This window comes from Saimiri boliviensis, chromosome 5, assembly GCF_048565385.1.
Source record: "Saimiri boliviensis isolate mSaiBol1 chromosome 5, mSaiBol1.pri, whole genome shotgun sequence".
Classification (NCBI taxonomy): domain Eukaryota; kingdom Metazoa; phylum Chordata; class Mammalia; order Primates; family Cebidae; genus Saimiri; species Saimiri boliviensis.
In genome coordinates, this window is record NC_133453.1 from 15710833 (window position 1) to 15724983 (window position 14151).

General features: G+C 38.3%; 1 protein-coding gene across 3 annotated transcripts in view; it reads right to left on the reverse strand.

Moving 5' to 3' along the window:
• The window catches only part of NYAP2 (neuronal tyrosine-phosphorylated phosphoinositide-3-kinase adaptor 2), a 303720-nt gene that overhangs the window by 73846 nt on the left and 215723 nt on the right, over nucleotides 1-14151 (reverse strand). For all 3 annotated transcript variants that reach the window (XM_003925465.4, XM_074398947.1, XM_074398948.1), the window contains one exon: nucleotides 9585-9794. In XM_003925465.4, coding sequence (XP_003925514.1) covers nucleotides 9585-9794 — 210 coding nt within the window. The remainder of the gene's footprint in view (nucleotides 1-9584; nucleotides 9795-14151) is intronic.

Consider the following 14151-nt stretch of genomic DNA (forward strand, 5'->3'; position numbering starts at 1 on the left):
TTTTCACTTGGAGAAAAAATGGCAAAATTCAAACAGTTCATGGTATCGGTGTCATGCCACACCCAAACTCAATGACTTAAAATGACACTGATTTAGTTTTGTTCATGAGTCAGTGGGTCTGCTGGGTGGTTTTTCTGGTCTCAGCCAGGCTCACTCATGCATCTGTAGTCAAATGTGGGCCAAGTAGGTGGTTCTGGTATTCCATGCTGTGCTTTCCCACATTTTGAGGGGTTCTTCTTTATTGTATTTCATCCTCCAACAAGCTAGTCCAGGCTTGTTCACATGGTGGTGGCAGGATTGGAAAGAGCCATGGGAGCATTCACAGTTCATGAAGTCAAGGCTCAGAAATGACACACAGTCACTTCCATCTCACTCTATTAATCAGTGCAAGACTCAAGGCCAGTCTAGATTCAAAGGATGCGAAATAGACTTTACTTCCTGATAAAAACCTATAAAAGCACATTGCCAAGGTCATGAATACAGGGAGAGGGGAATAATTAGGACCGTTAGGAGCAACGTTGCATCCCGAAAGAGCTGGGCCACATGAAGAAAGAGAGAAAAGAAGATTCAGCTTAGAAATTATGTAGATATATTAAAAAGTTGAATATTAACCCGGTTCTAAAAGCAAATAGGTTTTATCCACACTCCTGAGTGAGCTCCAGGGAACACTCCATCCTCTCTTATTTGCCTGGCTCCTACTCATCACGCTAGTGTCAAATTTAGTGTCACATTCTCCAGGTAGCTTGTTTGAATGGCCTTCTCTTTAGCCAGCTCTGCTTGGCTTACTTACAACACTCAGTATTTTCCCCTCATAGCATTTGTGCTAATTGATTGTTTTATTTTCTGCTTTACCTGCTAGACTACAAGTCAAGGGTATATATATATATATATATATATATATATATATATGTCAAGGGTAGATAGATAGATAGATATCCCTGTCCTCCCTACCTCCTGCACACCACAAAGTAGATGTTGAAGAAATTTTAGTTAGAAAATAAACACAAAGGGAATAAATGACTGAAGGAATAGATGAATGAATCTCAAGCTGGATATTTATGAAAGAAGATGCATACATTTGCAGACATCAATGTTTTCTTGTGATTCCCACATCCTTGACAACCTGGTTTTAAATCCCCTTCATTGTTACTAAGCAGAACAGAAGCAGTGTGAGAGATTAGAATTACTTCTTTGACAACTGTGTAGAATGCAGCAACCAAGTCTTAAGGCCTGCCCTCATTCTTTTTCCAAATTCCATCTATAAATGCAGACTCAAGGAAATCCAAAAATGATCATCAGCTGGCTTCAAATCTTTGTCAAAAAATATACAAGTAAATGAACATACATTGTTGCACTAATAGTAGCCTCATAACCACTTCTGTTATGTTTTGTTAAAGAAATATCATATTTGCAATGTGCTGATCTTTCAAAAGAGAGCATCAAGTCTTAGTCCTAGAAAAAGACAGGTATTTTTCCAGAAAAATTGAATGGAAACAGAATAAACCTTTGTCTACTAGCTACTATAAACCAGCTTTGTACCAAGCATTTCCATGCATTTTTAAATATAATCTTCATCATAACTACACAGTGAGATTTACTTTATCTCTTCTGTAAAGACAGAGAAAGTGGGTCACAGCAGTGTTTTTGTAATTTCATCAAATAATTGACACCAAAATAATAATTTATTAATATTGTTGCCAAGTATGATTTACTTACACACTAAAAAAAAGAAAACTATGTTGATCTATTAGGGTCTACCATGAATGACCATCATGAGTACTGTTCTGCCGCTCCTCGTCCTGTCGCCAAACTGTGTGTGGCTTGCCTGCGTGTCTCCTCTCTAAACGTGTGTGCACAGGAGTCTGCTTGGATATGAAGGCTGAAGCATAAATGGCTTTGCGTTATTGCTGTCAGGAAGTTTATCAGCAGAGTTAGCCAGTCATTTCAGTGTTATCAAGTAAAGCACAGGAAATACGTTTTAGAAGTTTCAAGAGAAAATCATCTTTCTTATAAATCAACCGATAAAAATTCAGTATCCAAAGACTGTGCTCTTGAGTTCAATTGCAGTTCCATTCCTGAATCGCAGCTCCGTTGCTGACTATAAATGGTTCCCATTTTGCTACATCTTCCCAGGTCTCCATTTTTGAGCCTTTGAATAACCCCTTAAGGTCTTTGTGATCTCTTCAATCTTTAACATAGTGACCAGAAGAAGAATTCTGGCTGCAAATGTCTTGTGAACCATGGTCTGGGTGTGTAAAATGTCATGTTGGAGCCAGAGCTCTCACTGTCTTCAACAACATAGAATCAGGATTTGAATCCAGATTTGCAGGTTGCCTAGCCATCTGGGGCTCAACCACTACGTTATACCTTATGCAGGCATTTAAAATTAGTATAGAATTTACAAGCATGGTGTGCAAGAAATGGGATTTTTTTGTTTTCTTTAAATGAAATTAAATTTGCATCTGTTTTTCACTTTTCTGAATTTGTATGTACAAGACTCCTCTTGCATATGAAAGACTGAATCATAAATGATGAAAAATGCTTCCCTACAATGGGTCATGAAGTCCCAGAACTGTTCTGCAGAGCAGAATATATAATATGGTCTTCCTGGTCTTTAGCTCATACTGGTTGTCACAAGAGGGTCTATTGTTCAAACACAAAGAGCCCTTTGAAGTACAGAATTCCAAATTTTGAAGGTTAGAACCATGGTGCATAAAGTGCGCCTATGCTAACTCTACCCCACCCAACTTTTAGAGGTAGTGCCACTTTGCAAGTGTGCTATGAAGGATTAGGCTGCTAGTCCTCACTATTCGTGGAATTCTAAACCTCTGCTCCTTTTTTAGTGCTAAGGAATTCTCCCTTCCTTCCCTGACCATCAAAGGCTGCACGCCTCTCTCTTATCAGTGTTCCTATTGCTACCATTTCTTTGTCCAGGAGCAGCAGCTTCTGGAAAATAAAAGCCAAGTAGGGCAAAGTATCTGCTGGGACCTGCTACTTCCAGTAGAAAGTAGCTTCTCTGTGCCACAGGGTCAAATCTATGCTTCCACCTAATGGTCACCGCTTGATTCCACAAACCAGAAAATGCAAGTGCGTGGTCTTCAGGTCTTACCCAGCTAAAGAAAGTGAATTATTCTACTCAATGTTTTCTAAAAATTGAACTGCATTTGAAAGTTGGGAGATTTCACATATTATCTGTTAGATCTGGGAACCCTGGGCAAGCCTTTCTTACGGCAGCATCAGCTAGTACTGAGTAGCTTTCATCCACTTGGAGTGCCCCTGAGCTTTCCAGGTCACCTGCATTTCCATCATTGAGTCTGAAGGTGCATCAGCTTGCAATAGATTTTCCTTGTAATGGAGAAATATTTCTCCTTAGCAATGCTTCTAGAAAATGTGGAAATATAAAACTTAGAACAAAAGGGCTTCAATTTTCAAGAAAAGTGGAAAAAACATTTTCCTTTGTGGGAGTGTAGTACTTTTCTATGTGCTTCATGTATAAGCAAAACGCATGAAGGAAAGCATTATTCCTGCTTTACTTGCTCATGATACCTGTCTGTCCTGAAGGCGTCTCAATTAGCATCTCATCTTGAATCTTTTCAGAACACCAGAAACACAGAAAGTTGAACACACAGAAGCTGAGGTTTTTATAATAGCAGTTGATCCTTCTCTTCATAGGGTTTTCATTATTCTTTAGATTTAAATGCACTGTGAACCCTGTGTGTCCGTATGTTTGTCTGCACATGTAGGTATGATACCGCTTTGCTCATAAGCCAAGGGCTGAATTTACTTCCAAAAACACTCTGTCAGTGTGACCTGGCAGGGCCAAGCCAGGACAGATATGTCTCTTCACCTTTTCTATCCCATATGGAAAATTCTCTTTCCACTGAATTGATAATCATAATGATTTATAAGAAAATCTGGAATAATCCTGGTTTAAGACGCCATGCCTTCCATTAATCTCTCCATCATGTTTCAAGCCTACACTAATTAATTGTTCTCTGAATGATTTCAAATGTATAGTAAGCAGTAGATAATAATGAAAATAATACATTTAATTATAACCTAATTAATTTGTGTTCAGTAGTTCTGTGTCATAAAGAAGCATAATAAAATCTTTGAGTGCCAGAGATTATATTTTACATAACCTAGAGGGGGTAGGTGTGTGTGTCCCCAGTAACCATAACAGAGTCAGATACAAGCTGCATAGAAACTATTTGTTAATGGATTCAGTGGTTGAAATCCGAGTTTTGTTAATACCATATTTACTTGTATAATCTCTTCACTGTTTCCTATTATGTTCATGAGCACTTGGGTCCCAGTTCTCCACTGCCTTCAAGAATCACCCTCTGGGGAATCTCTGATTTACTAAACAACAGTGACTTTAATAAAGTACCCCAGCAACCAGTGGTAATGTTAATTAGAATTGAGATCTCCTGACACATTTGCTTTACTTCAGCAATTCCTTCATTCCTCAGAAGAGCTGTTAAGAGCAACCATTTCAAGTGGCTAAACTACTTTTGGTAAAGCAATAGCCTGTGACTGGTAGAAGTTTTCATGTATATCAGTGTGGAGCGGGGACAGAGAGAGACAGAGGTAGAAGCAGAAAGTTGACAAAGGAAGGAGGAGTTTATAAGCACAATCTTCTTTACTCTCTAGTGTAAGGTATGGAGTTGAGTACTTAGGGGCAAGGAGATAATAATGATGAGGAAGCGTAAAGAGAAGAATGAGAAACAGTTAATACTGACTCATTGTCCTCTGTTCCAAAACAGAAAGTCTGAAGTGCCCTCTTCATGTAGCTATTTGCTTATTTTGGACAAAGACTAGCTCACTGATGATTATTCAAGTAATGCATAGTTTGTTTAAAACACCAAAGTTGGCCGGTGTGGTGGCTCACACCTGTAATCCCAGCACTTTGGGAGGCTGCTTAGGCAGGTGCATCGCCTGAGGTCAGGAGTTCAAGACCAGACTGGCCAATGTGGTGAAACTCCATCTCTACAAAAAATACAAAAATTAGCCAGGCATGATAGCGGGCATCTGTCATCCCAGCTACTTGGGAGGCTGAGGCAGGAGAATTGCTTGAATCTGGAATGTGGAGGTTGCAGTGAGCTGAGATGGTGCCATTGCACTCCAGCCTGGGCGACAGAGCAAGACTGTGTCTTCAAAAAACAAAACAAAAAACTGCAAAAGGTGAGTGTGAACTTCAGATATCTATGCATTTTTGCCAGTGGAACTATGGCATTTTCTAGTTCAGAACTGGCACTATTTAGGTTCTTTCTCTTCAGAAAAACCAAAAGTTAACCATGCAACATCTTTCCCTTTCTTCTTTTCTTTCCTGAAGTGTAGTAGAAGCGTAGACTAGAAGTTCGAGTAATGGTATCATTAATTTGAGTTTTGCTTTCACGTAAACCACTGGCTTGCACTGATGTTGTCTGTGTAACTCTATACTTGGCCCTCTGTTTTGCATTTTTCCTAATATAAATACAGCCATCTTATTATTTAAAACTTAACAGAATTTCTTTCTTCTTTCATCTTTGTCTACCTCTTTCATAATCTAAGATAAAGAATCTGAGGTACTAAAAATATGTGTGTCATTTCTTCTGGTCAGTAGACAATTTCCTCCTCTACAAACAGAGCTAAAAAAAACCCAGGAGGGCAGATTTTACATGCTGTAAACCAAAGGAGATTGCTTCAGGGTTTCGATGTGGAAGAAAGTGAAAGTATGGTATAAATTCTGTTTACACTCTGAATTTATTAGAATATTTATATCAAAGTGTAAAGACACTGTAAGGTACATGTTTATCAATTTATATGTAATTTACTATGTGTTCAAAAAAGTTTAATTGTAGACTATCTGTTTCATTTCAATGTATCTCACAGTTCTTCTTTTGCCCACAGTGAAATGTTTGGATTCCCCAGGGTGTCATCGGAGTTTCCTACTCTTCTTGTTTAGACTCATCCAGCCTTAATTTTCTAACCATGCCAAAGGAGTCTAGTCTAGGTCTCAAATCCACATCTTTCTAGCTACATATCTATAATTCCAACAATCCACTGGCTTCTCAATTTGATGTCCCAGAGCATTTCTAACTTAACATAGTCTAACATAGGCAACATGTAAGTCCTGACTTTCCCTCGTAAGCCTTGCTTCTCATCTCACATTCACTGTCTCTACTTCAGTAAATGACTTCCCAAATACCCACACTTAAAGCCACAGAGGCATCATTGGGTGTTCTATGGTGTCAATGGGATTACATTATCCCTATCTTTAAAAAATAATAAATAACCACAAGATATTCACCGAATAAAGTTAAAAACCTAATTACAACATGGAAGACACCATCTATTGCTTATATAACATAATTTCCCCTTTATTCTTGCTAATATACTGTTCACTTCCAGAAGGAAGGCAAAAGACCCTTGATTAAGAAGAAAAATGGTTTTCTGCAAGCCCATGGAAACCCCATTCTCCTTCACTCAGAGACTGGACCAGAGAAGATGTTTCCCAGTTCTGACCAATTAGATGAAATGAGAGTCTTCTGAAGTATGATGCCCAGAACTGTGTAGTCCATCAGCTTTGTCATCATAAAAACAATCACCAAGGGTAACAGAACAGAAGAATTGAAGGATACAGAGTTTCTGGGTCCCTGACATCCCTGAGCAGCTGCAAAACACCTGGAACTGACTACCTTGATGCTTGATGCTATGGGTCCAAAGGCTATTATTGCTTAAGCTTCTGATCACTTATACTTCATAGCAGAAAGGCTTTCTAGTTAATATCAAGGCCCTACAGGATTGTAGCTATCCTGTCACCACCTCCCTTTGCAGTTTCTTCAATCTTCCCCATCCTTTATTCCAAATACACTTTGTTCCATCCCATAGACTTTTAGATTTTTATCTAGATGGCAGGTTTTTTTCTACATCTTCCTGGTGAGCAAGTCTTTGTTTCAAGTTCTAGCTCACATATTACATCTTCAAGCAAATATTATTTTATCCACCAACCCCCACCCCCAGCCCCCGGATTATTGCTGCTAAAATCATACTGTCCCAGGAAGAACTGACTAATGTCTCTTCAGCTGTGATTTGGATATGGCTTCTTCCCACCAAAACTCCTGTGGAAATCTCATCCCCAATGCAGCAATGTTGGGAGGTGGGGCCTAGTGGGAGGTGTCTGGGTCATGGGGGTGAATCCTCATGAATGGCTTACTGCTGTTCTTGAGGTAGTAAGTGAGTTCTCACTTTGTTGAGCCTAGACTGGTTCTTAAGAGTCAGTTCTTACAAAGCCAGATGCCCCTTGAGTTTTGCCTCTTCACACATATCCAGTTCCCTTGGAAGTTCAACCCCATTTTGACCCAGCACAGAATCTCTAACCTCATGGTGAACAGAAGCCAGCTCCATGCATCCTGAGCTTCCCAGCCTGCAGAACCATGAGCCAAATATACCTCTTTTCTTTATAAATTACCCAGGCTCATGTATTCTCTTTATAAATTACCCAGCTTCGTGTTCCCAGCAACACAAAATGGATTAAAACATCTTCTGTTTCCCATAGTACTCTTATTTTTATGTAACACATGTGATTTTATGTGTCAACCTGACTGGGTTAAGGAATGCCCAGATAGCTGGTAAAACATTATTTCTGGGTGTGTTTGTAAAGGTGTTTCTGGAAGAGACTAGTATCTGAATCAGTAGGCTATGTAAAGAAAATCATCCTTACCAAGGTGGGTGGACATCATCCACTTTGTTGAGGATTTGAATATAATGGAAAGGAGAATAAAGGGCAAATTTACTATCTCTTCTTGAGCTGGGACATCTGTCTTCTCTTGCACTTGGACATCTGCATTCTGGCTTTTGGAATTTTTGACTCAGATTGGGACTTACACCATTGACTCCCCTAGTTCTCAGGCCTTTGAGCTTGGAATAGAACTCTACCATTTTCTTTCCTGAACCTACAGCTTGCAGAAAGCAGATAATGAGACTTTCAGCCTCCACAATTATGGGAACCAATCCGTCATCATAAACCTCTCTCTTTCCCCTCCCCTCTCTCTACATATCGTATTGCTTCTGTTTCTCTAGAGAACCTTGAATGAAACACACAGTATAGTGCAGTTATCTATTTGTCTGCCTTGCTCTAGACTTTGAGAACTTAAATGTAAGGATATCTTTTTTTGTCATTGTACTCTCAGATCATAGAACAGTAACCATGACATAATAGAAACCCAAAGAATACTTCTAGTTTTTATACAATGTATATCTAGCCACAATAGAAATATATATTGTTCACATGTTTTGGATAGAACTGGTACAAATTTTGATAGTTATTTAAAAACTACTAATGAGTCTCAAACCAATCATAGGACCCAATTAAATAGTGATGTCAAAGTTTTTTGGGGAAGTGACATTTTTTCCCATAGAAAAGCTATTCTCTATCTTTCTTTTTCTTTGTGACAAAATGCACAAACATCTTCTTCTGATACACCTATAGCAATTTATACTTCACTATCAAAAATATATTTTGAAATATCTGTTAAATTCATATAGTGCTCCTTCAGCCAAATTTTAACCATGGTTTAGAGTTGGTTATCCATATATGTGTTATGACTCCACCAACAAAGCTTTAAGTTACATGTCAAGTCTGGGGAAGCCAGTACTTTGCTCCTGACTGGGTATTGTCCCAGGAAGATCCATCAGCAATTGCAGAGAGCATTCATCCTGTTCCAATTTTAACTTATGCACGACTGTCTGAGAGACCACAATTCAAGTAAATTACTTTCTGAGTATCAGAGCTGAAAAGAATATTAAAGGATTGGTCTTTTCTTTGGAACTCCAACACTCTTAAGAAATAGAAACCTGAAACTACAGGAGGTTCCTTGATTATTTGTTGTTTATTTCCATTGACAACTCTCTGCAAGTCCAACACATAGATTAAGTTCAAAGGAAATATATGCTGTTTTTTAAAAAGTTGATGTTTAATAACATCTACCTGTTAACCACGTAAAATATCATTGCAGATTTTAATTTTAACTTGTGACATTTAAAGGTATATTAGATTAAAACTTTTAAATTTCCTTTGACTCAGATTTGGGAATTTAGTACTATTCCCGATGCCCAGTCGTCATCTTCAGCTCACCATTTCAGATGCCTCCTGATATCTACTTTCTTCAGATGATCTTCATTACATTTCTGTTCTCAATTTTACTTTGAGTTCATTTTTTACCAGTTGCTTAAAATATTTTTTGAAGCAAAGGAAGCATAAATTCTAAATTACTCAAACTTCACAAGTTAAAACTGCTTTAGATGAGGCCTTTAGATATTTTTGAAGAAATTTAATACAAAATTGTTTAAGGTGTCAAGGCTGCTGTCTTGCACAGCTCCAAGAAGCACCATTCAGGTATCTATCATCTCTGTGAATAGTTGTACCATCGCGTGGTACCATATATTGCTACGTCCCTTTACGTAACCTATGTGAATGGCTACTTGTGTTGCCTGAGTGGAGACAGAGATATCTGTGTTGATAATTCTGTAAGTGATACTGCATAAAAGTAGTTTCTAGAGACAGGAGGAATTACCGTCTGGGAGATCATAATCCATCTTACCTGAACTGTGGTTTCCTGCCAACAAGGTGGGGCTCACAGAGCATCTTCCCATTCTACTGGTGACCACAGGTGGCCCTGGTGTTCCATCCCATTCCTGAGCTTTGACAGGCTCTCTGGAGGAAGACGCCCCATAGTGGCCTCTTTCCTTGTTGTCCAACTTTGGTAATGGCTCTGTGCTGTGGCTTCGGACTTTCAGTTCCTCTGTTGATTCTGTGTAGTAACCAGAATTATAGTCTGTTAAACAAAAGTAAAGTTCTTCCCAAATTGCTTTTAAAACATTAGTGTGATTTCCTAAAATTGTCTCAATAGGTTGTTGGAAACTCAGACTTGGAGACTACAACATTTAAATATAACAGACACATAGACTGAACGGGGCCTTTTTTCTGAGTTGTGTAGGTTAGTATCTCTGGGAACTACAGTTTTCTTTCTCTTCAAGAGAGTACCTCAATGAATCTTTAGTAACTCTTCCCTTGTGCTCATCTTCGAATATACTTATTAAAGAACACTTCACACTCACTCTCTTTACCTTCTCATCTTTATAAAAATTCAGCCAAACCACTCTATCCAATCTGCTCCTGATAACATTACCTAGTGCCTTTTACTTGACAAATTTATAAGTCTGTTTCTTCAGCCATTTGACAGTTCTTTGATTACTCACTCGTTGACATCTTCAACTCTCTTGGCTTTGCGGATGGTCCATCTTCCTGTGTTGTATTCTATAACACCTTTCCTTTGTCATTTGTGTCATCTCATCCTTCATTCATCCCTGGCACACGGGTCATTTCCCAGGCGCCAGCTTAGCCACTGTGCTTCTCATTCTACATGTTCTTTCTGTGATTTTTATCCTCTGGGATTCAGCTAGCAATTATATAATTCTTAGTGAGTTCTAAATATTTTATCAGATGTCTGGACCATTCTTTTTATCTTTAGATTCATTTATTCAACTGTCTGCTGGATGAATCCATCTGGAGTCCCCACAAGTAACACAGATTGAACATTTCAGATCTTGAACTGATAATTTCTTATTAAACTACTCGTTCTTTCTGTCCAACCAACCGTCCAAGCTAGAAGTTTGTCTCTCCCTTTCCTTAAGTGCTACTCCCCAAATCCACTAGTCAGAAGATTCTGTAGATTTTATTTCTGGATGTGTTGCTCTCCCTTCTTTTCCACGTTGTTTCAAGTCTGCCTCAGCTGCTCTGGTTCAGCTCTAATCCTCTCACTTGAATTACTGCAACTTGTTTCTGACTCTATCCTTGACTCCTCAAAATATAAGCTCCTTATACTGCCAAAATGATCTGTTGAAAATGCAAATCTGATCATAATGTAACCCTGAATAAAATCCCTCCTGTTGCCCATAGGATGTCTAAGCTCTTTAATATCATCGGAAGGAATCTCCGTCTTCCTGTTCTTTCCTCTGCTAGTTTTGTGGTTCCCTGCTAACCTCCCTGTATTACACTGGTTATAGGTTCTTCCTCCTGACTCCACCCCCAATAAAAACAATGCTGTTTTCTGCAGCTATTACCTGTCCTACTTTGAATACGGTTATGTCTTGTCTTTCTTTGCTTAACTAACTCTACTCAGTCCTGGTTACTCAATTTAAGTATCCTCTGAAGCCCTCCCCCTCCATACCATAGCTCTTGCAGGGTCATGGGCATCTCTGCATTGAGCTTGCTTTTATGCGATATTTCCATGTATCTGGTCTTCCCAAAAGACCTTGAGTAATTTTAAGGTGGATATTAGGTTTTGTTTGTTTTGTGTTTCTTTTAAAGTGGTTGAACCCCACCACCTACCATATTGCTCAATGAATTTTTAATTTAATTTATTTATATTACAGATTTCTCAGCTCTTCACACATCTTTCTAATCTGTGTAGGAAATATAACATTCCTAATGGAACTAAAAAATCAAGTGATAATAAGTGTATTAAAATGGCATGGAGCTAATAGTATTTTCAAAAATCTGATTCTCTAATAATTACAAGTTGTAAAATTCACCAGGTGAAAAGTTTAATTCAAACAAGGCATTTAAATAAAATAACAGAAATGATTAAAACATCTAAATTTGGGGAGTGTTTACACTTGTGTTAAAATCCTTATCAACTTCCAGCAGCGAGATAACACAAATGTCACACTTCGGTTCACCATTATCTGAATCTACGGGACACACATAGAATAAGTTGTCATATAATGAACAGTCGGGTTAGGAATCTCAGAGGCCTCAGCTTTGCATCTCTGGATGTGACCCATGTGATAGAGCATTTGGTTTCACCTCTTGGGAAGCCTAAATTTTCTTACCTCCAAAACAAAACAAACCCCCGCTAACTTCCTTGGTTTTATTTTAAAAATATGATAACATTCTACTGCTTAAAAATTGTTTGAAAACTAAAAAGTGCCACACACACAAAAAGTAATATTCAGTTAAATATAGTCATTTGGACTTTATAAGTTTAATTTTTCTATATTAGACTAGATAATCATTAAGAATCTTATACAAATGGAAAAATATGATCATATGATCTAAATATGATCACCAGATCATATTTAGAAACAGAACTCTAGCCTAATATCTACAATAACTAGCTTGGGAAGTCAACCTATGAGGTACCAGACATACTTGTGAAGAGCAGAACCTGATCTCTAGGCACTAATCCTAAAAGCTAAACAACCACCCATGTAAAAATCGGCCCAAACAGTCAAGACTTAAGTAACAACTCAGCTTCCCCAATTTTTGCTCCAGCTTCCAAATTACGGCCAACTGAGGAAAACCAAATATATACTTTTAACCAATCACATAAGATGCCCCATTTCTAGTTAGCTGACCTGCTGTTCCCCAAGTTAATAGTCTCTAATCAAGGTACACTTAAAGCCTTTTCATTATTGTTGATAAACAAAAAACTTTAGACAAACTAAATTTAGCTGAGTTTATTTGATAAAAAGAGATGATTCGTGAATTGGGCAGCACCCTGAACAAATAAAGGCTCAGAGATCTCTGCCCAGCAACCTGACCAGGCAATATTTATAGAAAGAAAAAGAAATGACAAATAGAAATATCCTGATTGATTACAGGTCAGCCTTTACCTTATTTGGACACATTTTGACAGTTTGCAGTCTGTGACTGGCTGAAAACTCGGCTGCTATGATTGGCCAAGACTCAGCTATTTGTTACAATAATATAGTCTTATGTTAAGTTGTAGTTTATTTACATACTAAGTTAGGTTGCAATTCACTATGTATGGAGGCAACTTTAGGCCAAATTTAATTGAACATTTTTCCCCTTATAAAGCTTTTCTACTCCTCTGCCTGCTTTTGAGTCTTTGCCAAATGCAAGCTCTGAATAAATAGCCTTTGATTGTCTCTTTTCTTTGATATTAATTTATTTTCACATTGCTATAGTCTCTTCCAGCTCTAAGATACTATGCAGTTGTGTAAATACACGTCATGAAAAATGTTATATGAAATTAACTTAAATCAGGACAGTAGTTCCATAACAGTTTCAGAAAGATTTCATGTTTTTAAATGGACCTATATATAAATTTGTTTTAGTTACAATGAAATCAAGTATATGAAGTCAATTTTTTGGGGGGGAATGAACACGTATCAGAGATTTATTAATCATTAATGATGAACCAAGTAAGATGGTAAAGCTGGTCCAAAGAGCATTTGGAGGAAACTTAGTATTTATAAACATTTTAAAAAGAATGTTATAATAAAATTGTTAGGTTAGAAATAAAACTAGTTGCAGCTGGGCATGGTGGTTCACGCCTGTAATCCCAGCACTTTGGGAGGCCTATGCAGGTGGTTCACCCGAGGTCCAGTGATCAAAGCCAGCCTGACCAACATGGTGAAACCCTATCTCTACTAAAAACACAAAAATTAGTCAGGCATAGTGGTGGGCACCTGTAATCCCAGCTACTTGGGAGGCTGAGGCATGAGAATCATTTGAACCTGGGAGGTGAAGGTTGCAGTGAGATGAGATCAAGCCACTGCACTCCAGCCTGGGCGACAGAGTGAGACTTTGTCAAAAAGAAAAGAAAAACAAAGAAAATAAAATAAAGAAAACTGGTTAATGTCCTTAAGGCAATACAATTACAATCTTTAGTGTTATCTTCTACCAAATAGATATCATTTGCATCTCTAGTTGGGGGCAGAAGAAAGGCAGTTAGATGGTAATCAGTGCTTTGCAGAAGCATGGAAAAAGAATTGAAAGCAGGGGCCAGGTGTGATGGTTCACGTCTGTGATCCCAGCACTTTGGGAGGCCAAAACAGGAAGAACATTTGAGCTCAGGAGTTCCATACCAGTCTGGGCAATACAGCGAGACCCTGTCTCTAGAAAAAAGATAAAATTAGCTGGGCATGGTAGTGCAAGCCTGTAGTCTCAGCTACTTGGGAGGCTGAAGTGGGAGAATTGTTTGAGCCTTGGGAGGTCAAGGCTGCAGAGAACTGAGATTGTGCCACTGCAATCCATGCTGGGCAACAGACTGAGATGTTGTCTCAAATAATAATGGTAATAATAATAATTGAAATCAGGAGCTCAAACAGGTATTTGTACACTCATGTTTATGGTAGTAT